At 44.8% G+C, this 25,959-nt stretch overlaps 1 protein-coding gene across 5 annotated transcripts in view; it reads left to right on the top strand.

Annotated features, from left to right (window-relative positions):
- The first annotated feature begins 2,751 nt into the window (after positions 1 to 2,751).
- CEP57L1 (centrosomal protein 57 like 1) overlaps positions 2,752 to 25,959 on the top strand; it is a 44,674-nt gene continuing 21,466 nt past the window's right edge. For 2 of the 5 annotated variants that reach the window (XM_077289584.1, XM_077289582.1), the window contains exon 1: positions 2,752 to 2,879. Coding sequence is in view for 2 of the 5 variants with exons in the window: in XM_077289581.1 (XP_077145696.1) it covers positions 3,049 to 3,099 (51 nt within the window). In the remaining 3 variants the exon portion in view is untranslated. Of the gene's footprint in view, positions 2,880 to 2,991; positions 3,100 to 25,959 lie in introns of those variants that run through there. The other 3 variants (XM_077289583.1, XM_077289581.1, XM_077289580.1) reach the window with 3 other exon arrangements.

Below are 25,959 nucleotides of genomic sequence, written 5' to 3'. Positions count from 1 at the left end.
TCATGCTGTTGAATAAGAGACTATATGTGTGTATATATATATACACTCACCGGCCACTTTATTAGGTACACCATGCTAGTAACGGGTTGGACCCCCTTTTGCCTTCAGAACTGCCTCAATTCTTCGTGGCATAGATTCAACAAGGTGCTGGAAGCATTCCTCAGAGATTTTGGTCCATATTGACATGATGGCATCACACAGTTGCCGCAGATTTGTCGGCTGCACATCCCAAAGATGCTCCATACAAGGCAGGATGGATCCATGCTTTCATGTTGTTTACGCCAAATTCTGACCCTACCATCCGAATGTCGCAGCAGAAATCGAGACTCATCAGACCAAGCAACGTTTTTCCAATCTTCTACTGTCCAATTTCGATGAGCTTGTACAAATTGTAGCCTCAGTTTCCTGTTCTTAGCTGAAAGGAGTGGTACCCGGTGTGGTCTTCTGCTGCTGTAGCCCATCTGCCTCAAAGTTCGACGCACTGTGCGTTCAGAGATGCTCTTAGGCCTACCTTGGTTGTAACGGGTGGCGATTTGAGTCACTGTTGCCTTTCTATCAGCTCGAACCAGTCTGCCCATTCTCCTCTGACCTCTGGCATCAACAAGGCATTTCCGCCCACAGAACTGCCGCTCACTGGATTTTTTTTCTTTTTCGGACCATTCTCTGTAAACCCTAGAGATGGTTGTGCGTGAAAATCCCAGTAGATCAGCAGTTTCTGAAATACTCAGACCAGCCCTTCTGGCACCAACAACCATGCCACGTTCAAAGGCACTCAAATCACCTTTCTTCCCCATACTGATGCTCGGTTTGAACTGCAGGAGATTGTCTTGACCATGTCTACATGCCTAAATGCACTGAGTTGCCGCCATGTGATTGGCTGATTAGAAATTAAGTGTTAACAAGAAGTTGGACAGGTGTACCTAATAAAGTGGCCAGTGAGTGTATGTGTGTATATATATGTGTGTGTGTATATATTATATGTGTGTATATTTATTATATGTGTGTGTATAACTGACTACAACGAACCCCAGTTAAGGACAGATCTCCTGACCGCCCATTTGCAAAAAGTCTGTACAGTGTGGGGCGTGTGCGCTAGGCACATGTCAGTTCAGCGGCAGCACAAAAGAGTTGCAGCGCTTTGAGACAGGAGGCTAGGATTAGGGCAAGTGATATCTAAGGGCGGCTTGTGATAGAAATATATATATCATGTAGATCTCACTTGCATGTATACTCCTCTATAATCATATATACTCATATACTCACAGCTAATATATACATTATAATCAATGGCTTAAAATGGCTGACATAAACTGATATAAGCCAGACAGACTGTATGGGGTTTTCCATGCAAAAGCAGAACAACGCCAGATGTATTAAGTGATTATCAGATCTCTCAACTTTGTCCTAGATGCAGAGAGCTACATTTTAGTTGCTTAATCAGCATTCATATGTGCATTAATCACAATATTCCATATATATTTAGATAACCAATAACAGAGGAGCTAGACAATATGGTAATTAACTAACCACCCCTAACCACTCCTTTCTATATGCAATTATAAAACTATGTATGTACAATAAATGATCAGTATTGATGGAATGTTTTTCTGTCACAATGGTTTACAGTCCATTCTTGATGAGCATTCAAAATACTCAGTCTTATTGGGAACGGCCGCAGCACACACAAGGATAGATTTAGCCAAACCAAATTTCCATAACAACAGCTGGTGTTCTTTCTGGTCTTTCACTTTTCTATCTGTCCCAGGTGACATGGTAACTTCTTCCAGCCAGGACTTGGCTGCAAAGATTACAAGAAAGCCACGTACAGTTGTGCTCAAAAGTTTACATACCCCGGCAGAATTTTTGCTTTCTTGGCCTTTTTTCAGAGAATATGAATAACACCTAAACTTTTTCTCATGGGTAGTGGTTGGGTGATGCCATTTATTGTCAACCTACCGTGTTTTCTCTTTTTAAATCATAATGACAACCCATATTAATAGGTCATATACATCTGGGGGGGGTGACAGATTCCATTGAATTCCAGATTGATATTGAGAAAACCATGCATACGTGTCTTTTTATACACTGGCAATAAAAATAACAGAAAGTGGGTCTCGGGAAATGGCGACACTATTTTCGTTTAGACACTAAAATTACACGAGTTTGGCACCGCCGTAATCGTAACGATCAGCAAAATCATTTTATCACACAATGACCACTGCAAAAATAAACCCCCCAAAACACTATGGCAATATTATGTTTTGTTTTTCACCATTTATCAGCACTTCAAATTTTTTCAATTTTTCCGTACACTACATGGTAAAATGAATGGACTCATTCAAAATTTCATGTTGTCCTTTAAGAAAAAAACGTCATATGGCTACGGAAAAATAAGAAAGTTCTGACTCTTGGAAGAAGGGGAGGAAAACAAAGGCGAAAAAAATAAAAATCAGCTGCAGCGGGAAAGGGTTAATGTAGGCGCCATAATAGCACACACTGCTGCACAGTGCACACTGTGTTTGCCGCAGACAGTGAGTGCAGAGGATTTCCCACAGGCTGAGGTGAGGACGCTGCACTGCTACCTCACAGGTGGTAACACAACTCCCCGACGTGACATTGCACAAGAACACTCTAACCCGCGCTGTATCCCACTCCACCAATGAGATTACAGACAAAAAACGGCCGTGTGTCCGCTTATCCAATCAGCATGCGTGTATCATGTGCACAGACAAGACGCGCGATTTCATTAGTGAATGCGCTATATGACTGAAGGTGGGCGGGTCGGTGTCTGCTGGGTAACAGGCTCCGCCCCCAGCTCTCGGTGTACACAGCACTGAGCCGTTGTGTATCGCACTGAGACTGAGTGTCCTGGATTACAGGTATGACTGTGTGTTGTGCTGCGTTACGCGTGCGGCAGGTTGTGGTGCTTGTGTAGGGCGTGCAGTGGAGCGTGAGAGCAGGATGGAAGGTCGTGCTGTTCGCTCTGCAGCTACCAGTGTAACGTTCTCATCCATTGGTGGGTGCGAACACCTGACAGCAGCCACAGTGATGGACCAGGGCTCCCGTCATGTGACCTTTCTAGATCCCAGTGCAATGACGGTATATGATGCCCCATCCTGCAGTGTACCTGTATGGGGACAGTATACTGTCTGTGCTGCCCGGGCGGTATATGATGCCCCATCCTGCGGTGTACCTGTATGGGGACAGTATACTGGCTGTGCTGCCAGGGCGGTATATGATGCCCCATCCTGCAGTGTACCTGTATGGGGACAGTATACTGGCTGTGCTGCCAGGGCGGTATATGATGCCCCATCCTGCAGTGTACCTGTATGGGGACAGTATACTGTCTGTGCTGCCCGGGCGGTATATGATGCCTCATCCTGCAGTGTACCTGTATGGGGACAGTATACTGGCTGTGCTGCCAGGGCGGTATATGATGCCCCATCCTGCAGTGTACCTGTATGGGGACAGTATACTGGCTGTGCTGCCAGGGCGGTATATGATGCCCCATCCTGCAGTGTACCTGTATGGGGACAGTATACTGTCTGTGCTGCCCGGGCGGTATATGATGCCCCATCCTGCAGTGTACCTGTATGGGGACAGTATACAGTATACTGGCTGTGCTGCCCGGGCGGTATATGATGCCCCATCCTGCAGTGTACCTGTATGGGGACAGTATACTGGCTGTGCTGCCCGGGCGGTATATGATGCCCCATCCTGCGGTGTACCTGTATGGGGACAGTATACTGGCTGTGCTGCCCGGGCGGTATATGATGCCCCATCCTGCAGTGTACCTGTATGGGGACAGTATACTGTCTGTGCTGCCCGGGTGGTATGTGATGCCCCATCCTGCGGTGTACCTGTATGGGGACAGTATACTGGCTGTGCTGCCCGGACGGTATATGATGCCCCATCCTGCGGTGTACCTGTATGGGGACAGTATACTGGCTGTGCTGCCCGGGCGGTATATGATGCCCCATCCTGCGGTGTACCTGTATGGGGACAGTATACTGGCTGTGCTGCCCGGGCAGTATATGATGCCCCATCCTGCGGTGTACCTGTATGGGGACAGTATCCCATACTGACTGTGCTGCCCGGGCAGTATATGATGCCCCATCCTGCGGTGTACCTGTATGGTGACAGTATACAGTATACTGTCTGTGCTGCCCGGGCGGTATATGATGCCCCATCCTGCGGTGTACCTGTATGGGGACAGTATCCCATACTGACTGTGCTGCCCGGGCAGTATATGATGCCCCATCCTGCGGTGTACCTGTATGGGGACAGTATACTGGCTGTGCTGCCCGGGCAGTATATGATGCCCCATCCTGCGGTGTACCTGTATGGTGACAGTATACAGTATACTGTCTGTGCTGCCCGGGCGGTATATGATGCCCCATCCTGCGGTGTACCTGTATGGTGACAGTATACAGTATACTGGCTGTGCTGCCCGGGCGGTATATGATGCCCCATCCTGCAGTGTACCTGTATGGTGACAGTATACTGTCTGTGCTGCCCGGGCGGTATATGATGCCCCATCCTGCGGTGTACCTGTATGGTGACAGTATACAGTATACTGGCTGTGCTGCCCGGGCGGTATATGATGCCCCATCCTGCAGTGTACCTGTATGGTGACAGTATACAGTATACTGTCTGTGCTGCCCGGGTGGTATATGATGCCCCATCCTGCGGTGTACCTGTATGGGGGCAGTATACAGTATACTGTCTGTGCTGCCCGGGCGGTATATGATGCCCCATCCTGCGGTGTACCTGTATGGGGACAGTATCCCATACTGACTGTGCTGCCCGGCGGTCCTAGTCCCTCAGGCTGCAGGAGGCATTTCTCTTTCTGTGGGAGCATTGTAGCGCCCAGTAATTCAGTCTGTGAAATGGCAGGGAAATACCTGAAGCAGATGCCACGTTGCCCACATTTCTTGCTTGGATGAGACGTTTTTCCTTTACATTTCATCATTGTCTTCACCAGACCCGTCTCCTATATTACCGAACGCTATAGGTGACTAGAAGCACTGCTTGTTACATGTCACTACTGGTAATGGTATCTGAAAGCTTTGGTTAAACTTAAATGGAATCTGTCACTCCTCCGGGACGTGTATGACCTATTAATATGGGCATACAGGTAATAGAAATGTTACACTAGTCCTACCTGTATGCCTCATATTAATGGTCTTCTTGTGGAGAAATGTTACGATATATTCTTTCCTTATGCTAATGATTTCTTCCAGGCTCCGGGGCGTGTGGTGCGTGGAAGAAATCCCTGCCCCCTGTCCTCATTGTAATACTTACCTCCTTCCATCAACGTCAATTACGGCGTGGGAATCCTGCACCTGCGCCCTGCACTCCTTCAGAAATACATACCTCCTCCTCCCTTCTGAGGGCACTGCATTCAGGGATCTTCTGCGCATGTGAGCCACTGTGACTTCCGGTGGGGGCGCCGATAATATGCTCACCCCACTTCCTCCCTGCACAGTCATAGCTAGGAACCATGTGTACATAGCGATGACTATGCAGGTAGGAAGTGGGCAGAGCACCTTAGTGGCGCTCACGCTGGAGGTCACTGGAGCGGATGTCGCTTGCGCCTGCGCAGAAGATCCCTGAATGAGATGTCCATAGAAGGGAGGATGAGGTACGGATTTTTGAGAGAGTGCAGGGCGCAGGCACAGAATTTCAGTGCCACCATAACTGGCGCTGATGGGAGGGGGTAAGTATTACAATGAAGACAGGAGGCAGGGATTTCTTCCAAGCGCTGCACACCACGGAGCCTGAAAGAAATCATTAACATAAAGAAAGAATATAACATTTCGCAACAAGAAGACTGCTAATATGATATGATATATGATTTCTATTACCTGTATGCCCATATTACTTGGTAATACAAGTCCCAAGGAGTGGGGAAGGGGTGACAGATTCCCTTTAAACAGAATGTCACCACGTTTTTGCCACGTAATCTGAGAACAGCATGATGAAGTGCCGAGGCCCTGATTCCAGAGATGTCACTTGCTGTCGTTTTGATAAAGACACTGTTTGGTCAGTGTCAGTGTAAACATGCTGCCATGTAGTCCTCCATATTCATGAACTCGGTATAATCCCATCCCAACCACTGACGGGCAGCTTTGGGTTTGCCAAGGAGGGTCTACGTCTGGAATAGCTCCTGTAATACGAATTCCTGGGCATGTGCAGTGAACCCGGGTGGATTGGCCTCAGTTTAAATTAAAGGGAACCTGTCACGTCATTTTTAGCAACTCAACTGTCCCCAGTGTGTTATTAGTGATGCGGTGTGCGTTACTATTACGTTGTTTTCAATTTGCCTGTTTTGAGACCGCTGGTGTTTAATCAACCTCCCTGCTGATACGTATTGGCTGCATAAGCCTATTGCATTTGTTACTTTATAGAGTTGGGATTTTGGATAGAAGTGTAAATTTTTGCATATTAAACTGGCTGAATTGTATGCCTTATGCTAATGCTTTTTGCACATGTACTTTTCCTGTTTGCATTTGTGGTTTTTCTCAAATCTATGTGGGGATCATCCTACGCCAGTATTTTTTCATTGTACTAATTTTTTTCATTGCTCTCCTGGTATACCTTTCCTGTTATTTTTTACAATTTTTTTATGCAATAATAAAGTATTGTGATTTTATACAGCTTTCTATCTTTTTTCTTTAATTTTTTTTCTGACAGTTTGCTCATTTTTGTCCTTCTGAATGTCTATCCATGTGGGAGTACATCATGAATACCTTGTGGGGGAACTCTACATCAGTAGGCTGTGTTCCCAGCCCAATTTACGTAGCTATGTCCGTTTTTGATTGTTACTCTTCAGTGTAGTATATCCCACTATTGCTAATATTTCTCTGTAGAGATTTCAAGGTTGTGTACTTTTATATTGCATCATTTAGCACTTGATCTGACCAAAATGCCTAAAATCGGTAAGGAGTTGTCCACATGGGCTGGAAAATCTGCAGCAAAATCCACATGTGCAGAATTCACAACAGAGTTGTTCACCCACCTATATTAAAAGGGGTCAAAATTCGCTGTGCATTTCGGAATTTCCCCCCCATCCAACCCCTTTTTCTGGTTACGTCCATTGAGGAATGTTTCCAAAGCACGTAGATGAGATTTGTCCCAATTTCATCCATATGGCTTGTACTATAATCTGTTGATTTATTTTTTTTCTGTTCAGAAATCCATTATTTCTATCTACCGTGTATGGATTAGTCTTATATGGTTAGCTTTTAGTAATTCCTTGCATTTAGATTTGGAGGTATTGAAAGATCCACTGCGGGTATAGCTTTTTAACTGTTGTTCAGTCTAGGGCTGTGAAACTATAGAAAGCTCTCCTACAAGAACTGGCACAGACGAGCTCTGCAGAGAGATTCAGAAAGAACTGGATATCTTCCCAATAAAACAGAACAAACAGGCATGTTGGCTCTGATGACACAGTATAGTAAATTAATCCTGGGAAATCTCCAATTACCATTGTGGCACTGGGAAGAAATAACACACTCATGTCACTGTCATTCTCCTGTTTTTGGTATATACAGGTCCTTCTCAAAAAATTAGCATATAGTGTTAAATTTCATTATTTACCATAATGTAATGATTACAATTAAACTTTCATATATTATAGATTCATTATCCACCAACTGAAATTTGTCAGGTCTTTTATTGTTTTAATACTGATGATTTTGGCATACAACTCCTGAAAACCCAAAAAACCTGTCTCAATAAATTAGCATATTTCACCCGTCCAATCAAATAAAAGTGTTTTTTAATACCAAACAAAAAAACCATCAAATAATAATGTTCAGTTATGCACTCAATACTTGGTCGGGAATCCTTTGGCAGAAATGACTGCTTCAATGCGGCGTGGCATGGAGGCAATCAGCCTGTGACACTGCTGAGATGTTATGGAGGCCCAGGATGCTTCAATAGCGGCCTTAAGCTCATCCAGAGTGTTGGGTCTTGCGTCTCTCAACTTTCTCTTCACAATATCCCACAGATTCTCTGTGGGGTTCAGGTCAGGAGAGTTGGCAGGCCAATTGAGCACAGTAATACCATGGTCAGTAAACCATTTACCAGTGGTTTTGGCACTGTGAGCAGGTGCCAGGTCGTGCTGAAAAATGAAATCTTCATCTCCATAAAGCATTTCAGCCGAGGGAAGCATGAAGTGCTCCAAAATCTCCTGATAGCTAGCTGCATTGACCCTGCCCTTGATGAAACACAGTGGACCAACACCAGCAGCTGACATGGCACCCCACACCATCACTGACTGTGGGTACTTGACACTGGACTTCAGGCATTTTGGCATTTCCTTCTCCCCAGTCTTCCTCCAGACTCTGGCACCTTGATTTCCGAATGACATGCAAAATTTGCTTTCATCAGAAAAAAGTACTTGGGACCACTTAGCAACAGTCCAGTGCTGCTTCTCTGTAGCCCAGGTCAGGCGCTTCTGCCGCTGTTTATGGTTCAAAAGTGGCTTTACCTGGGGAATGCGGCACCTGTAGCCCATTTCCTGCACACGCCTGTGCACGGTGGCTCTGGATGTTTCCACACCAGACTCAGTCCACAATCTTCCTCAGGGTCCGGTCACCTCTTCTCGTTGTACAGCGTTTTCTGCCACATTGTTTCCTTCCAACAGACTTACCATTGACGTGCCTTGATACAGCACTCTGGGAACAGCCTATTTGTTGAGAAATTTCTTTCTGGGTCTTACCCTCTTGCTTGAGGGTGTCAATGATGGCCTTCTTGACATCTGTCAGGTCGCTAGTCTTACCCATGATGGGGGTTTTGAGTAATGAACCAGGCAGGGAGTTTTTAAAAGCCTCAGGTATCTTTTGCATGTGTTTAGAGTTAATTAGTTGATTCAGAAGATTAGGGTAATAGGTCGTTTAGAGAACCTTTTCTTGATATGCTAATTTATTGAGACAGGTTTTTTGGGTTATCAGGAGTTGTAGGCCAAAATCATCAGTATTAAAACAATAAAAGACCTGACAAATTTCAGTTGGTGGATAATGAATCTATAATATATGAAAGTTTAATTGTAATCATTACATTATGGTAAATAATGAAACTTAACACTATATGCTAATTTTTTGAGAAGGACCTGTACTGTAGTTATAGGGTGATTCCTATCACTGGGATATGACATGACTTTACTATTGGAAGGGGGGTGTTACACAACCCCTGACTACCCCACCGATTCTGAGAATAAATGGGCCAGACATTAAAATATATATATAAAAAAAAAATCCAATCTGTACGATGCTGTGAAACGTTGCACAGCTTTCCCACAAATAGCAGCGCTGTATGTAACATTGACTGTGTGGCACCGGAGCATGGTTACACAACAGGACATTATGAAATCGGAAGCATACACAGGTATAGCAAAGGCGTGTGCGCTTTGGGACTAAAGGTACCTTCACACTGAACAACTTAACAACGATAACGCTAGCGATCCGTGACGTTGCAGCGTCCTGGCTAGCGATATCGTTGTGTTTGACACGCAGCAGCGATCAGGATCCTGCTGTGACATCGTTGGTCGGAGCTAGAAGGCCAGCACCTTATTTCGTCGCTGGATCACCCGCTGACATCGCTGGATCGGTGTGTGTGACACCGATCCAGCGATGTCTTCACTGGTAACCAGGGTAAACATCGGGTTACTAAGTGCAGGGCCGCGCTTAGTAACCCGATATTTACCCTGGTTACCATTTTAAATGTAAAAAAACCCAAACACTACATACTTACATTCCGGTGTCTGTCGGGTCCCCCAGCGTCCGCTTCCCTGCACTGTGTCAGCGCCGGCCGGCCGTAAAGCAGAGCACAGCGGTGACGTCACCGCTCTGCTTTAGGGCCGGCGCTTACACCGCACCAGGCTTCAATCTGCCAAGGAAAACCTGGGTCACTTTGAATCGTATCAGAACAAACTTTGGTGTCTGTACAGATCTTATGCATAAGTGGGAAAAATCTGACTCTCCTGCCTGTGACTGTAGAGCTGACCATCAAACAATTCAGCACATTGTCGAGGAATGTCCCCTCAGATCTTATACTGGTGACAAGAATGATTTCTATACTGGAAATGACAATGTTATTGCATACATAGAAAATCTCGATATCCGACTCTAATTTCTGCTCCTTTGTTCTTTTCAATCACTGTTTATCATTTATGTATTCTTATATGATGTTTAAATATATGTTCATACGATTAATAATAGCTCTCCAGCGACCACACAACGACGAAACAGCGATGCTGCAGCGATCGGCATCGTTGTCTATATCGCTGCAGCGTCGCTTAATGTGACGGTAACAGGTCTATGGCAGATAGGTTACAATAAATGCAAGTTATTTTACAACCTGGCAACTGCATATCAGCGTCAACCATTGGTCTATGCTGATGTGCTACTATCAGATCTGCTTCCAAGGCCCCCACATACATTAACCCCTTTCTGACATCTGACGTACTATCCCGTCGAGGTGGGGTGGGCCCGTATGACCACCGACGGGATAGTACGTCATACGCGATCGGCCGCGCTCACGGGGGGAGCGCGGCCGATCGCGGCCGGGTGTCAGCTGCATATCGCAGCTGACATCCGGCACTATGTGCCAGGAGCGGTCACGGACCGCCCCCGGCACATTAACCCCCGGCACACCGCGATCAAACATGATCGCGGTGTACCGGCGGTATAGGGAAGCATCGCGCAGGGAGGGGGCTCCCTGCGGGCTTCCCTGAGACCCCCGGAGCAACGCGATGTGATCGCGTTGCTCCGAGGGTCTCCTACCTCCCTCCTCGCCGCAGGTCCCGGATCCAAGATGGCCGCGGCATCCGGGTCCTGCAGGGAGGGAGGTGGCTTACCGAGTGCCTGCTCAGAGCAGGCGCTGGTAAGCCTGCAGCCCTGCACAGCAGATCGCAGATCTGACAGAGTGCTGTGCACACTGTCAGATCAACGATCTGTGATGTCCCCCCCGGGACAAAGTAAAAAAGTTAAAAAAAAAATTCTCCACGTGTGTAAAAAAAAAACAAAAACAAAAAAAAAACCTAAATAAATAATAAAAAAATATTTATTATTCCCATAAATACATTTCTTTAGCTAAATAAAAAAAAAAAATAATAAAAGTACACATATTTAGTATCGCCGCGTCCATAATGACCCAACCTATAAAACTGCCCCATTAGTTAACCCCTTCAGTAAACACCGTAAGAAAAAAAAAAAACGAGGCAAAAAACCGCTTTATTATCATACCACCAAACAAAAAGTGAAATAACACGCGATCAAAAAGACTGATATAAATAACCATGGAACCGCTGAAAACGTCATCTTGTCCCGCAAAAAACGAGCCGCCATACAGCATCATCAGCAAAAAAATAAAAAAGTTATAGTCCTGAGAATAAAGCGATACCAAAATAATTTTTTCTATAAAAGTTTTTATCGTATAAAAGCGCCAAAACATAAAAAAAATGATATAAATGAGATATCGCTGTAATCGTACTGACCCGACGAATAAAACTGCTTTATCAATTTTACCAAACGCGGAACGGTATAAACGCCTCCCCCAAAAGAAATTCATGAATAGCTGGTTTTTGATCACTCTGCCTCACAAAAATCGGAATAAAAAGCGATCAAAAAATGTCACGTGTCCGAAAATGTTACCAATAAAAACGTCAACTCGTCCCGCAAAAAACAAGATCTCGCATGACTCTGTGGACTCAAATATGGAAAAATTATAGCTCTCAAAATGTGGTAACGCAAAAAATATTTTTTGCAATGAAAAGCGTCTTTCAGTGTGTGACGGCTGCCAATCATAAAAATCCGCTAAAAAACCCGCTATAAAAGTAAATCAAACCCCCCTTCATCACCCCCTTAGTTAGGGAAAAATAAAAAAAATTAAAAAATGTATTTTCCATTTTCCTGTTAGGGTTAGGGTGAGGGCTAGGGTTAGGGTTAGGGTTGGGGCTAGGGTTAGGGCTAGGGTTAGGGCTAGGGTTGGGGCTAGGGTTAGGGCTAGGGTTAGGGTTAAGGCTAGGGTTGGGGCTACAGTTAGGGTTGGGGCTAAAGATAGGGTTAGGGTTTGGATTACATTTACGGTTGGGAATGGGGTTGGGTGTGTCTGGGTTAGAGGAGTGGTTAGGGTTACTGTTGGGATTAGGGTAAGGGGTGTGTTTGGATTAGGGTTTCAGTTATAATTGGGGGGTTTCCACTGGTTAGGCACATCAGGGGCTCTCCAAACGGGACATGGCATCCGATCTGAATTCCAGCCAATTCTGCGTTGAAAAAGGAAAACAGTGCTCCTTCCCTTCAGAGCTCTCCCGTGTGCCCAAACAGGGGTTTACCCCAACATATGGGGTATCAGCGTACTCAGGACAAATTGGACATCATCTTTTGGGGTCCAATTTCTCCTGCTACCCTTGGGAAAATACAAAACTGGGGGCCAAAAAATAAGTTTTGTGGGAAAAAAAAGATTTTTTATTTTCACAGGTCTGCGTTATAAACTGTAGTGAAACACTTGGGGGTTCAAAGTTCTCACAACACATCTAGATAAGTTCCTTGGGGGATCTAGTTTCCAATATGGGGTCACTTGTGGGGGGTTTGTACTGTTTGGGTACATCAGGGGCTCTGCAAATGCAACGTGACGTCTGCAGACCAATCCATTTAAGTCTGCATTCCAAATGGCGCTCCTTCCCTTCCGAGCTCTGTCATGCACCCAAACAGTGGTTCCCCCCCACATATGGGGTATCAGCGTACTCAGGACAAATTGGACAACAACTCTTGGGGTCCAATTTATCCTGATACCCTTGTGAAAATACAAAACTGGGGGCTAAAAAATCATTTTTGTGAAAAAAAAAAAAAAAAAGAATTTTTATTTTCACGGCTCTGCGTTATAAACTGTAGTGAAACACTTGGGGGTTCAAAGCTCTCAAAACACATCTAGATAAGTTCCTTAGGGGGTCTACTTTCCAAAATGGTGTCACTTGTGGGGGTTTTTAATGTTTAGGCACATCAAGGGCTCTCCAAACGCAACATGGCATCCCATCTTAATTCCAGTCAATTTTGCATTGAAAAGTAAAATAGCGCTCCTTCCCTTCCGAGCTCTGCTATGCGCCCAAACAGTGGTTTACCCCCACATATGGGGTATCGTCGTACTCAGGACAAATTGCACAACAACTTTTGTGGTCTAATTTCTTCTCTTACCCTTGGGGAAATAAAAAAATGGGGGCGAAAAGATCATTTTTGTGAAAAAATATGATTTTTTATTTTTACGGCTCTGCATTATAAACTTCTGTGAAGCACTTGTTGGGTCAAAGTGCTCACCACACATCTAGATAAGTTCCTTAGGGGGTCTACTTTCCAAAATGGTGTCACTTGTGGGGGGTTTCAATGTTTAGGCACATCAGGGGCTCTCCAAATGCAACATGGCGTCCCATCTCAATTCCAGTCAATTTTGCATTGAAAAGTCAAATGGCGCTCCTTTCCTTCCGAGCTCTGCCATGCGCCCAAACAGTGGTTTACCCCCACATATGGGGTATCAGCGTACTCAGGACAAATTGTACAACAACTTTTGGGGTCTATTTTCTCCTGTTACCCTTGGTAAAATAAAACAAATTGGAGCTGAAATAAATTTTGTGTGAAAAAAAGTTAAATGTTCATTTTTATTTAAACATTCCAAAAATTCCTGTGAAACACCTGAAGGGTTAATAAACTTCTTGAAAGTGGTTTTGAGTACCTTGAGGGGTGCAGTTTTTAGAATGGTGTCACACTTGGGTATTTTCTATCATATAGACCCCTCAAAATGACTTCAAATGAGATGTGGTCCCTAAAAAAAAATGGTGTTGTAAAAATGAGAAATTGCTGGTCAACTTTTAACCCTTATAACTCCGTCGCAAAAAAAAATGTTGGTTCCAAAATTGTGCTGATGTAAAGTAGACATGTGGGAAATGTTACTTATTAAGTATTTTGCGTGACATATGTCTGTGATTTAAGGGCATAAAAATTCAAAGTTGGAAAATTGCAAAATTTTCAAAATTTTCGCCAAATATTCATTTTTTTCACAAATAAACGCAAGTTATATCGAATAAATTTTACCACTATCATGAAGTACAATATGTCATGAGAAAACATTGTCAGAATCGCCAAGATCCGTTGAAGCGTTCCAGAGTTATAACCTCATAAAGGGACAGTGGTCAGAATTGTAAAAATTGGCCCGGTCATTAACGTGCAAACCACCCTTGGGGGTGAAGGGGTTAAAGTTGTCCGACATTGCCGATTTTGGTAAGATTGGCTGATGATCACAGGACATCCTGACTGTCCTCCAACAGATTATATCTGGAGGCACAAGGATCCGGTGACTGGAATTCAGTACTTTTCTTCTGCGAGGAGATAAGCCGATGGCAAATAATTCTGACCGGCTGTTTCATATAGGTTGGAGAGGTAGCGGTCAGCCGAATGATGGTTCGGCCTATTGTGTATGTCCAGCTTAATAGTAGGTAAGTTGCGAGACTGTCTCACAGATCTCCCTTCCCCTATGTCTGTTATTAGTAATTATATCATCTTTTTTCTAATTCAATTTGTATTGGATTTTAGAAAACAAGTTACGTAATAAAGTCATCCATTTTAGGGAACCTGTCATCAAGTTTTCCCTATAAAAGTTGTTGCCATCGTATTTTCCAGGCTTTTAATACCTTACTAATGGGCCCTCTGTACGGCAGTCTAGTATACCATTAGCAAAAAAAACCTTGAAGATGTCTAGTGCTGCATCCTAATGTGCACCGAGTGATCCTACGGGCATCTCCAGAGCGTGCCTATGATTGATGTACACCGCCGGCAGAGAGCCTGTGCAGGCGTGAGGCTTTGCCAGCTGTGTGGATGAAGAAGAAGACATCAACTAAGTCATTCATGGGTAGAGGTGTGCCGTTACAAGGCAGAGGGGGCACTGCGCATTGCTTGGAGACTCCCATGGAACCACTGTGCACATTAGTGTGCAGCACTGGACTATATATATAATATATGATTTAGGCATAGGAATATACAAATGTTGTTAGGAATGGCTGGAGAATGTGGTGGCCACAGCTTTTACAGGGAGACCCAATGGAAAGTTCCCTTGAAATGTAAGTAGTAACAATCCGATTCTGGCTACTGTTGTGAATTTACCTTTTTGGCTCCCTCTAGTGGTTACTAGTGATTTGACTCTGGGAATGTCTGCCATCCCTTGTATGCTCACCTGGGTCGTTAGGTCAGGGGTGTTGCTATATAAGCTCCCTGGACCTTCAGTTCAATGCCTGGCAACGTTGTAATCAGAGCTAATCTGTTGTGCTCTTGTCTACTGATCCTGGTTCCTGCTAAATTAAGCTAAGTCTGCTTTCTTGCTTTTTGCTATTTGTTTTGTTTGCATTTTTGTCCAGCTTGTACATAATCTGTATCCTAACCTTGCTGGAAGCTCTAGGGAGGCTGAAGTTCTCCCCCCGGGCCGTTAGACGGTTCGGGGGTTCTTGAATCTCCAGTGTGGATTTTTTGATAGGGTTTTAGTTGACCATATAAGTTATCTTACTACATTCTGTTATTAGCAAGTGGGCCTCTCTTTGCTAAACCTAGTTCATCTCTGTGTTTGTCATTTCCTCTTACCTCACCGTTATTATTTGTGGGGGGCTTGTATCCTACTTTTGAGGTCTATTCTCTGGAGGCAAGAGAGGTCTTTGTTTTCCTCTTCTAGGGGTAGTTAGTCCTCCGGCTGGCGCGAGACATCTAGCGACCAACGTAGGCATGTTCCCCGGCTACTTCTAGTGTTGGCGTTAGGAGTAGATATATGGTCAACCCAGTTACCACTGCCCTATGAGCTGGATTTTTGTACTTCACAGACTTACTTGTTCCTCTGAGACCCTCGCCATTGGGGTCATAACAGTTTGCCAGGCCAGTATTAAATGTTAAATGCATTGCAGAAGCGGGATTATAAGAAAGAAAATTCTGAGTTTTTTTTTTTTTTTTCCTCTCTCTCTTTTTTTCTTTTCCCCTTTACCTCTGAGTGGCTTGTGTTTGCTGCAGACATGAATGTCCAGACCTTGATTACAAGTGTGGACCAGCTTGCTGCTCGTGTGCAGGGCATACAAGATTATGTTACCAGAAATCCTATGTCAGAACCTAAGATACCGATTCCTGAACTGTTTTCCGGAGACCGATTTAAATTTAGAAATTTCAGGAATAATTGTAAATTGTTTTTGTCTCTGAGACCCTGTTCCTCTGGAGACTCCGCTCAGCAAGTGAAAATTGTTATTTCTTTTTTACGGGGCGACCCTCAGGATTGGGCCTTCTCGCTGGCGCCAGGAGATCCGGCATTGGCTGACATTGATGCGTTTTTTCTGGCGCTCGGTTTGCTTTATGAGGAACCCAATCTTGAGATTCAGGCAGAAAAAGCCTTGCTGGCTATGTCTCAGGGCCAGGACGAGGCTGAAGTGTATTGCCAAAAATTTCGGAAATGGTCCGTGCTGACCCAGTGGAACGAATGTGCATTGGCTGCAAATTTTAGAAATGGCCTTTCTGAAGCCATTAAGAATGTGATGGTGGGTTTTCCCATTCCCACAGGTCTGAATGATTCTATGGCCCTGGCTATTCAAATCGACCGGCGGTTGCGGGAGCGCAAAACCGCAAATTCCCTCATGGTATTGTCTGAACAGGCACCTGATTTAATGCAATGTGATAGAATCCTGACTAGAAATGAGCGGAAAATTCATAGACGCCAGAATCGCTTGTGTTACTACTGTGGTGATTCTACACATGTTATCTCAGCATGCTCTAAACGTCTTACTAAGGTTGTTAGTCCGGTCGCCATTGGTAATTTGCAACCTAAATTTATTCTATCTGTAACTTTGATTTGCTCACTGTCATCGTATCCTGTCATGGCGTTTGTGGACTCAGGTGCTGCCCTGAGCCTTATGGATCTGTCATTTGCCAAACGCTGCGGATTTGTTCTTGAGCCATTGGAAAACCCTATCCCTCTTAGGGGTATTGATTCTACGCCATTGGCAAAAAATAAACCGCAGTTTTGGACACAGGTTACCATGTGCATGACTCCCGAACATCGGGAGGTAATACGTTTTCTTGTTCTGCATAAAATGCATGATTTGGTTGTTTTGGGTTTGCCATGGTTACAGACCCATAATCCAGTCTTGGACTGGAAGGCTATGTCAGTGTCAAGTTGGGGCTGCCATGGAATTCATGGAGATTCCCTGCCCTTGTCTATTGCTTCTTCTACGCCTTCGGAAGTTACGGCGTATTTGTCTGATTATCAGGATGTCTTCAGCGAGTCTAAGTCCAGTGCACTGCCTCCTCATAGGGAATGTGACTGTGCAATAGATTTGATTCCTGGCAGTAAGTTTCCTAAGGGGAGACTGTTTAATCTGTCGGTACCTGAACATACCGCGATGCGTTCATATATCAAGGAGTCTCTTGAGAAGGGGCATATCCGTCCTTCTTCTTCCCCTCTTGGTGCGGGATTCTTTTTTGTGGCCAAAAAGGACGGATCTTTGAGGCCTTGTATTGACTATCGGCTTTTAAATAAGATCACTGTCAAATTTCAGTATCCTTTGCCGCTGTTGTCAGATTTGTTTGCCCGGATTAAAGGTGCCAAGTGGTTCACCAAGATAGACCTTCGTGGTGCGTACAACCTTGTGCGCATTAGGCAGGGCGATGAATGGAAAACCGCATTCAATACGCCCGAAGGTCATTTTGAGTACTTGGTGATGCCTTTTGGTCTCTCTAATGCACCTTCAGTTTTTCAGTCCTTCATGCATGACATTTTCCGGAAGTATCTGGATAAATTTTTGATTGTTTATCTGGATGATATTCTGTTTTTTTCTGATGATTGGGACTCGCATGTGGAGCAGGTCAGGATGGTTTTTGAGATTCTGCGTGAAAATTCTTTGTTTGTAAAAGGCTCAAAGTGTCTCTTTGGTGTACAGAAGGTGCCCTTTTTGGGGTTCATTTTTTCCCCTTCTGCTGTGGAGATGGATCCAGTCAAGGTCCGAGCTATTCATGATTGGACTCAACCCTCGTCAGTTAAGAGTCTTCAGAAGTTCTTGGGTTTTGCTAACTTCTACCGTCGTTTTATCGCAAATTTCTCTAGCGTTGTTAAACCTCTGACGGATATGACCAAGAAAGGCTCTGATGTAGCTAACTGGGCTCCTGCTGCCGTGGAGGCTTTCCAGGAGTTGAAGCGCCGGTTTACTTCGGCGCCTGTTTTGTGCCAGCCTGACGTCTCACTTCCCTTTCAGGTTGAGGTGGATGCTTCGGAGATTGGGGCAGGGGCCGTTTTGTCGCAGAGAGGCCCTGGTTGCTCTACTATGAGACCTTGTGCCTTTTTCTCTAGGAAGTTTTCGCCGGCAGAGCGAAATTATGATGTGGGCAATCGGGAGTTGTTGGCCATGAAGTGGGCATTTGAGGAGTGGCGTCATTGGCTCGAGGGTGCTAAGCATCGTGTGGTGGTCTTGACTGATCACAAAAATCTGATGTATCTCGAGTCTGCTAAACGCCTGAATCCTAGACAGGCCCGCTGGTCATTGTTTTTCTCCCGTTTTGACTTTGTGGTCTCGTATTTACCAGGTTCTAAGAATGTGAAGGCCGATGCTCTGTCTAGGAGCTTTGTGCCTGATGCTCCTGGAGTCGCTGAACCTGTGGGTATTCTTAAGGAAGGAGTTATCGTGTCAGCTATTTCTCCAGATCTGCGACGTGTGTTACAGAGATTTCAGGCTGGTAGGCCTGACTCTTGTCCACCTGACAGATTGTTTGTGCCTGCTAGATGGACCAGCAGAGTCATTTCCGAGGTTCATTCCTCGGTGTTGGCAGGGCACCCGGGAATTTTTGGCACCAGAGATCTGGTGGCCAGGTCCTTTTGGTGGCCTTCCTTGTCAAGGGATGTGCGGTCATTTGTGCAGTCCTGTGGTACTTGTGCTCGAGCTAAGCCTTGCTGTTCTCGTGCCAGCGGGTTGCTCTTGCCCTTGCCTGTCCCGAAGAGACCTTGGACACACATCTCTATGGATTTCATTTCTGATCTTCCGGTGTCTCAGGGCATGTCTGTCATCTGGGTGATATGTGATCGTTTCTCCAAGATGGTCCATTTGGTTCCTTTGCCTAAGCTGTCCTCCTCTTCTGATCTGGTTCCTGTGTTCTTCCAGAACGTGGTTCGTTTGCACGGCATTCCTGAGAATATTGTGTCGGACAGAGGATCCCAGTTTGTTTCCAGGTTCTGGCGATCCTTTTGTGGTAGGATGGGCATTGAGTTGTCGTTTTCATCCGCTTTCCATCCCCAGACTAACGGACAAACGGAGCGAACTAATCAGACTCTGGAGGCTTATTTGAGGTGTTTTGTCTCTTCTGATCAGGATGATTGGGTGACCTTCTTGCCGTTGGCTGAATTTGCCCTTAATAATCGGGCTAGTTCCGCCACCTTGGTTTCGCCATTTTTCTGCAACTCTGGTTTCCATCCTCGTTTTTCCTCGGGACATGTGGAGCCTTCTGACTGTCCGGGGGTGGATTCCGTGGTGGATAGGTTGCAGCGGATCTGGAGTCATGTGGTGGACAACTTGAAGTTGTCACAGGAGAAGGCTCAGCGTTTTGCCAACCGCCGCCGCGGTGTGGGTCCCCGACTTCGCGTTGGGGATTTGGTATGGCTGTCTTCTCGATTTGTTCCTGTGAAGGTCTCCTCTCCCAAATTTAAGCCTCGCTTCATTGGTCCTTACAAGATATTGGAAATCCTTAATCCGGTATCCTTTCGCCTGGATCTTCCGGTGTCGTTTGCCATTCACAACGTATTTCATAGGTCCTTGTTGCGGCGGTACGTTGTGCCTGTGGTTCCTTCTGCTGAGCCTCCTGCTCCGGTGTTGGTTGAGGGCGAGTTGGAGTACGTGGTGGAGAAGATCTTAGATTCTCGTCTCTCCAGGCGGAGGCTTCAGTACTTGGTCAAGTGGAAGGGCTATGGTCAGGAGGATAATTCCTGGGTGGTCGCCTCTGATGTGCATGCGGCCGATTTGGTTCGTGCCTTTCACACCGCTCATCCTGATCGCCCTGGTGGTCTTGGTGAGGGTTCGGTGACCCCTCACTAAGGGGGGGGTACTGTTGTGAATTTACCTTTTTGGCTCCCTCTAGTGGTTACTAGTGATTTGACTCTGGGAATGTCTGCCATCCCTTGTATGCTCACCTGGGTCGTTAGGTCAGGGGTGTTGCTATATAAGCTCCCTGGACCTTCAGTTCAATGCCTGGCAACGTTGTAATCAGAGCTAATCTGTTGTGCTCTTGTCTACTGATCCTGGTTCCTGCTAAGTCTGCTTTCTTGCTTTTTGCTATTTGTTTTGTTTGCATTTTTGTCCAGCTTGTACATAATCTGTATCCTAACCTTGCTGGAAGCTCTAGGGAGGCTGAAGTTCTCCCCCCGGGCCGTTAGACGGTTCGGGGGTTCTTGAATCTCCAGTGTGGATTTTTTGATAGGGTTTTAGTTGACCATATAAGTTCTTACTACATTCTGCTATTAGCAAGTGGGCCTCTCTTTGCTAAACCTAGTTCATCTCTGTGTTTGTCATTTCCTCTTACCTCACCGTTATTATTTGTGGGGGGCTTGTATCCTACTTTTGGGGTCTATTCTCTGGAGGCAAGAGAGGTCTTTGTTTTCCTCTTCTAGGGGTAGTTAGTCCTCCGGCTGGCGCGAGACATCTAGCGACCAACGTAGGCATGTTCCCCGGCTACTTCTAGTGTTGGCGTTAGGAGTAGATATATGGTCAACCCAGTTACCACTGCCCTATGAGCTGGATTTTTGTACTTCACAGACTTACTTGTTCCTCTGAGACCCTCGCCATTGGGGTCATAACAGGCTACATGGCGATGTGTGCGCTGTGACCGCAATTCTGCGGTTGCAAGTGGTGCAACTTTTCTGCAACTTGTATTCACAAAACGATCTAAAACCGTGAATTTACTGTGTTTCGAAAAAGTAAAATCACAGAAAAGCAAGTTGCTGTCTCTTGTAACTTGGATTGAAGTTTGCATCAAGTGAGTCGTGTGTGACTTGTGACCAGCTACAGAAAATCCATCACATCCGGAAACATTTCCTACTATTTGCCTCAGTCGCAGAAAGCCGCAGTGGGACACCATAGGAAATCATTAGATGCCGTGCGGCACTACTTATTCAGTGTGGTGTGAAACGTCACCACGTAACCCTAGCTTAAAGCATGGTTACTGTATATAGCTAGTATTGGGGGGATTTGGCAAGATAGAGGGTGGTGGCCGTAGTGGGAAAGGGTTCGGGCAGGATGATCGGCGGGGGCAACTTCCAAAACACAAAGACCTCAGTTCTGTTTTTTTGTTTGTTTTTTTACCTTACCTACGTTAGGCTACTTTCACACTAGCGTCGTGCAGTGCACTGCACGTCGCTATGCGTCGTTTGGTTGAAAAAACGCATCCTGCAAAAGTGCTTGCAGGATGCGTTTTTTCACCATTGATTAGCATTAGCGTCGCATTGCCGTGTTGTGGCGGACCGTCGGCTGCAAAAAACATATGTAATGTTTTTTGCTGCCGACGGACCGCCATTTCCGACCGCGCATGCGCGGCCGGAACTCCGCCCCCACCTTCCTGCACCTCACAATGGGACAGCGGATGCGTGGAAAAACAGCATCTGCTGCACCCGTTGTGCGGCGCAAACAGCGCTAGCGTCAGTACGACGCTAGTGTGAAAGAAGCCTTACTTAGACTGGTATTTAATTCTTGGAGACCATATTTTCAAAAAGGAATTATTGTTCTCCTTCTCTTCTAACTTGCAGAACGCATCGATTTTGTTTATCCAGGCCTTGTACCAAAGCGTTGGCTGCCGTAATGTGATGAGTAGTTATGTACAACATGGGGAGGGGGAATGAGTGGTGGTCGCCCTCGCTAAAGCAGTCGCTTCGAAGAACAGCTTGAAAGCAGTGTTTGGCTATGTTCACACGTTGCGTTTTTTATGCGTTTTTTTTTTCCACAGGCAAAACCTGCTCTCTTCGCAGCAAGATACTTGCTTTAAAAAAGCAGGTTTTGCTTAGTTTTTGTTGTTTTTTCTTGCGATTTTGTCAGGGTACATTTGTCTCTTGTGCATTCCAATAAAGTTTAATGCATAAAAATAAAAATTCTGCTCCATCAGGTTTTGGCACCAAAAACGCAGCAAAAACAGAAACCTGCGTTTTTGCAGCAGTTTTTGCACCACCCATTGCTTTCAATGGGTGAAAAACACTGAAAGTAGTGACGTGCTGCATTTTGCAAAAAAACAAGGTATTGCACAAAATACTGAGGACAATAAAAGCAAGCTGCATGCATGAGATTTCTGAAACTCCTACACTTTGCTGGTACCGTAAAACGCAACATGTGAACATAGCCCTATTGTGTGCTCGATTTAGGACCAAAAGGATCTGATTAGTAAGTAAGACCTTCAGATATGAAATGTTTGGGGGATATTTAACCTGTTTAATGTACTGACACTGTGGACGTGTAATAGATCGTTCTGTGCACATAGGCAGCCATTGTTCACAGCAGCATGGGTCGCTTCTACAGGCAATGCATGAGACAATGCTGCTGAGAATCTCCCTCCAAACCATATTTTAAATAAAAGAAGCCATTACCGCTGTGAGACGTGTAATGGCTCTTTGTTCTCACAATCATGCACAGCTCTGCAGTGATAGTAGAGCTAGTACAGTACAGCAGAGCTGAACGTTGTCTCATTACAAACACATTTGCAGTTGTCCTCTCACAGTGCTGACAGCTCTGCTGCACTGCTCTTCCCCACACTGCGAGTGCCGACACCACGGGAACGGCGCCAGCACCTGAGGGGAGTATAGGCTTTTTTATTTTATTTTATCGGGGCCAAGCATTTAGTTCAAGAAGGGGGTTGTCCTAGTAGTGGACAACCCCTTTAACGTGCAGATATAGCGTTAATAGCGTTCTGAACCTGCCTGGTGCCTGCATTTAGACCACCCTAGCTGAGAGTAAATGAACTTTATTCCCCCAGCAGTGTTCGGTGCTCAGTCATGGGGGTTTAGAATTTAGAGAGCAATGGCTGTAACCGGGCCCACCGCATTGCCAGTCAGTGCCAGGGGCACAGTTAGTCACTACTCGCTATGCGCAGAGTGGTGAGTGAACGTCTAACGCTGCCAGGAGGAATAAAGTTAATTTCCTCCTGGCAGCGGGGCTCTCAGTGGGCGCCAGGTAGATTCAGAACACCTCTAATTGGCCTATTGACCCTATATCTGCAGGGAAACAGCTTTTTTTCACATGACAGGTTCCCTTTAATGGCTCCTTTGTACATAAGAAAGACATGCATTTCTCTGGAATAAAACATCAGATTACAGATATAAAGTATCATTTTATCCAACATTCTATGACCTGTGCCCCCGTATAGATTGCTTGGGAGGGTTGATCCTACTGATAATTTCCTCTAACCCTATATCAGCTGGTTAATAGCATTTGATGACATGACCTTTTCCCTTTAATCTTTACTAATCCAATTGATTTTCTTTGCTTTTTTCGTGCACCTTTTAAGTCAAAGTATGAGGTGTTTTTTTTCTTCTTTTGTAAAATATTGGGAAATCTGCATATTCACTTTTCCATGGGCAACATATGACGTAACCTTGTTTTGAAGGATATCCTTGTACCATCTGTCGTAGGCTAGTATTAATTTCTGTCTATTCGATGGTAGAATATGCTAATTTCTGCAAGCTTCAGATTACTTACCCAGATGGCGTGGCTGTTTAATTTCATGATGAAGACGAACGCAAATATGTGGAAAAAAAATCTCAAAACTTAAAAATAGAATCAATGAGACAATTAAAATAGTTCCTTATGCCTGGAAATGTGAAGTCACTCTTCATTAAAGTGATGAAGTGAAAAGTCTCAATGAGTCATGCAGAATGAAAACAAGGATGGGATTTATGCTTCTGGTGTTTTCTAGGTATTCAATGTTTATGGATTTTGTTAGTGATCTAGAAGTTAGAATTCATTGACTTCATGCCAGAAGGCATGGGGAAAAAGGAAGTCACTTAAAGGGGTTGTCTGGCCTTAGAGCGACTGCAGACTTGTGAATCTTCACATCGCTCGCGCTGCGTGCTATGAGGATTCTCCGGAGCCAGCACTCCGGAGCGGGTGGTCATGTGACCACTGCAAGTGTTCACCTGCAAATGTTCTAATTTAGTGAGAATATTGTGGAAGCTGTCAGACAGGTTTAGTAGCTGGGCATCCAACTTTTTCTTATATTGATCAGAGAGAGGTTGTTGGCACATTTAGAAGCAGCCTGTCAGGTGTCTGACTGTTTTAAATGGAACCTGTCAGCAGGATTGTGCACAGTAACCTACAGACAGTGTCAGGTTGGTGCCGTTATACTGATTACAATGATACCTGGGTTGATGAAATCTGTCTTGTGGTTGTTGTGTAATCTTTATTTTCAGTTTTTAGTTATTGATATGCTCGTGCTCCGGGGCGGCCTGTGGGGGTCTTCATGTGGTGCTCTGATTAGGTATTCATAATGCAGACTGCTGACAGGTCACTGATCCCTCACTGACCTGCCCCCTAGTTTACATAATGAATATTATATATATTGAGGAAAAAAATCACATTCAGCAGACAGGCAGCGGTGCTGCAGCATGATCACATCTATAATATGCATAAAATTGTTTTATTTAGTCATATACATTTGTTATGTAAAAAAAATAATGTATGAGACTAAATAAAACCATTTAATGCATATTATAGATGCAGGAGATTATCACTACAGGACTAGTAACCCTGCTGCCATGTAACCTCCTGCTCTGTGTACCCACACCCCCACCACTGATTGTGCATAGGCAGAAAGCTGCCAATCAGTGGTGTGGGTGGGGTTATACAGAGAACTGCTAGATCTGCAGCAGATAAAACAGATTTTATGAAAATTACAGCAAGCAACACAGTACGTGACACATTGTTTGAATCAGGGTGTCTGTCCTTTCATCATGCTGCTCTCAGATAGCAGAGCAAAAACCTGCTGACAGATTCTCTTAACCCTAGAACGCATACCCATAGAAATCTACACATTCACGCACCTGGGGCCTTTTAGGCCTGTTTACAATTATCATGGGATAACTCAAATATAAATACTTTTGTATTTTACAATTGCAAGGTAAGGATGCATTCCAACTAGCGCTGGGGTCCGCTAGGAGGGGATCCGTAATGGATCTGACCTCCTGGTGACCCCAGCTAAGGCTGGCGGAATCCTGGAGTTACCAGGAGGTCAGATCCATTATGGATCCCCTTCTGGCGAACCCCAGCGCTACTGGGAACACAGCCTAAGATGTGTATATTTCAAAACATAATTATGTGCATAAAACAACAAAAAAGTAAGTAAACGGGCACGCCAAATATAGGCATTCTATATGCAATTTTTTTATGAAAACATTTTTTGGTTGTAGCAAACTTGGTGCAGGAATATTTATTTGTAACTTTACATATTCCCCCGACAATTCTCGCATATTATTTTTTCGGCTGAATGTTCCTTGCATACATTTTGTCCGCAAGTAGAACAGAAACGCTCCGATTTTCTTTCCTTCTTTGCTGGACAAATATAGCAGCACTTTCTTTTTTTTTCTCATTGCTCTGGATGTTCCAGAAAGCGTATTCCACATTGGATCATTGCCTCCGTAATTTGCCTTCACATGTAAACAAAAGTATCACATGTAAACCTAGTACAGGCCTAAAAGGCCCCAGGTGCGTGAATATGGGGTAGTCCCAAAAAAAGGTTGTTATACCGAAATGTCTGTAACATAAAAATATATGAATAACTGGAAATTACTAACAACTACAGGTCCTTCTCAAAAAATTAGCATGTAGTGTAAAATTTCATTATTTACCATAATGTAATGATTACAATTAAACTTTCATATATTATAGATTCATTATCCACCAACTGAAATTTGTCAGGTCTTTTATTG

Source organism: Ranitomeya variabilis, chromosome 2 (genome assembly GCF_051348905.1).
Source record: "Ranitomeya variabilis isolate aRanVar5 chromosome 2, aRanVar5.hap1, whole genome shotgun sequence".
NCBI classification, from domain to species: Eukaryota; Metazoa; Chordata; class Amphibia; order Anura; family Dendrobatidae; genus Ranitomeya; species Ranitomeya variabilis.
Note: the sequence above shows the minus strand (reverse complement) of the source record. Positions and strands in the feature narration are given on the sequence as shown.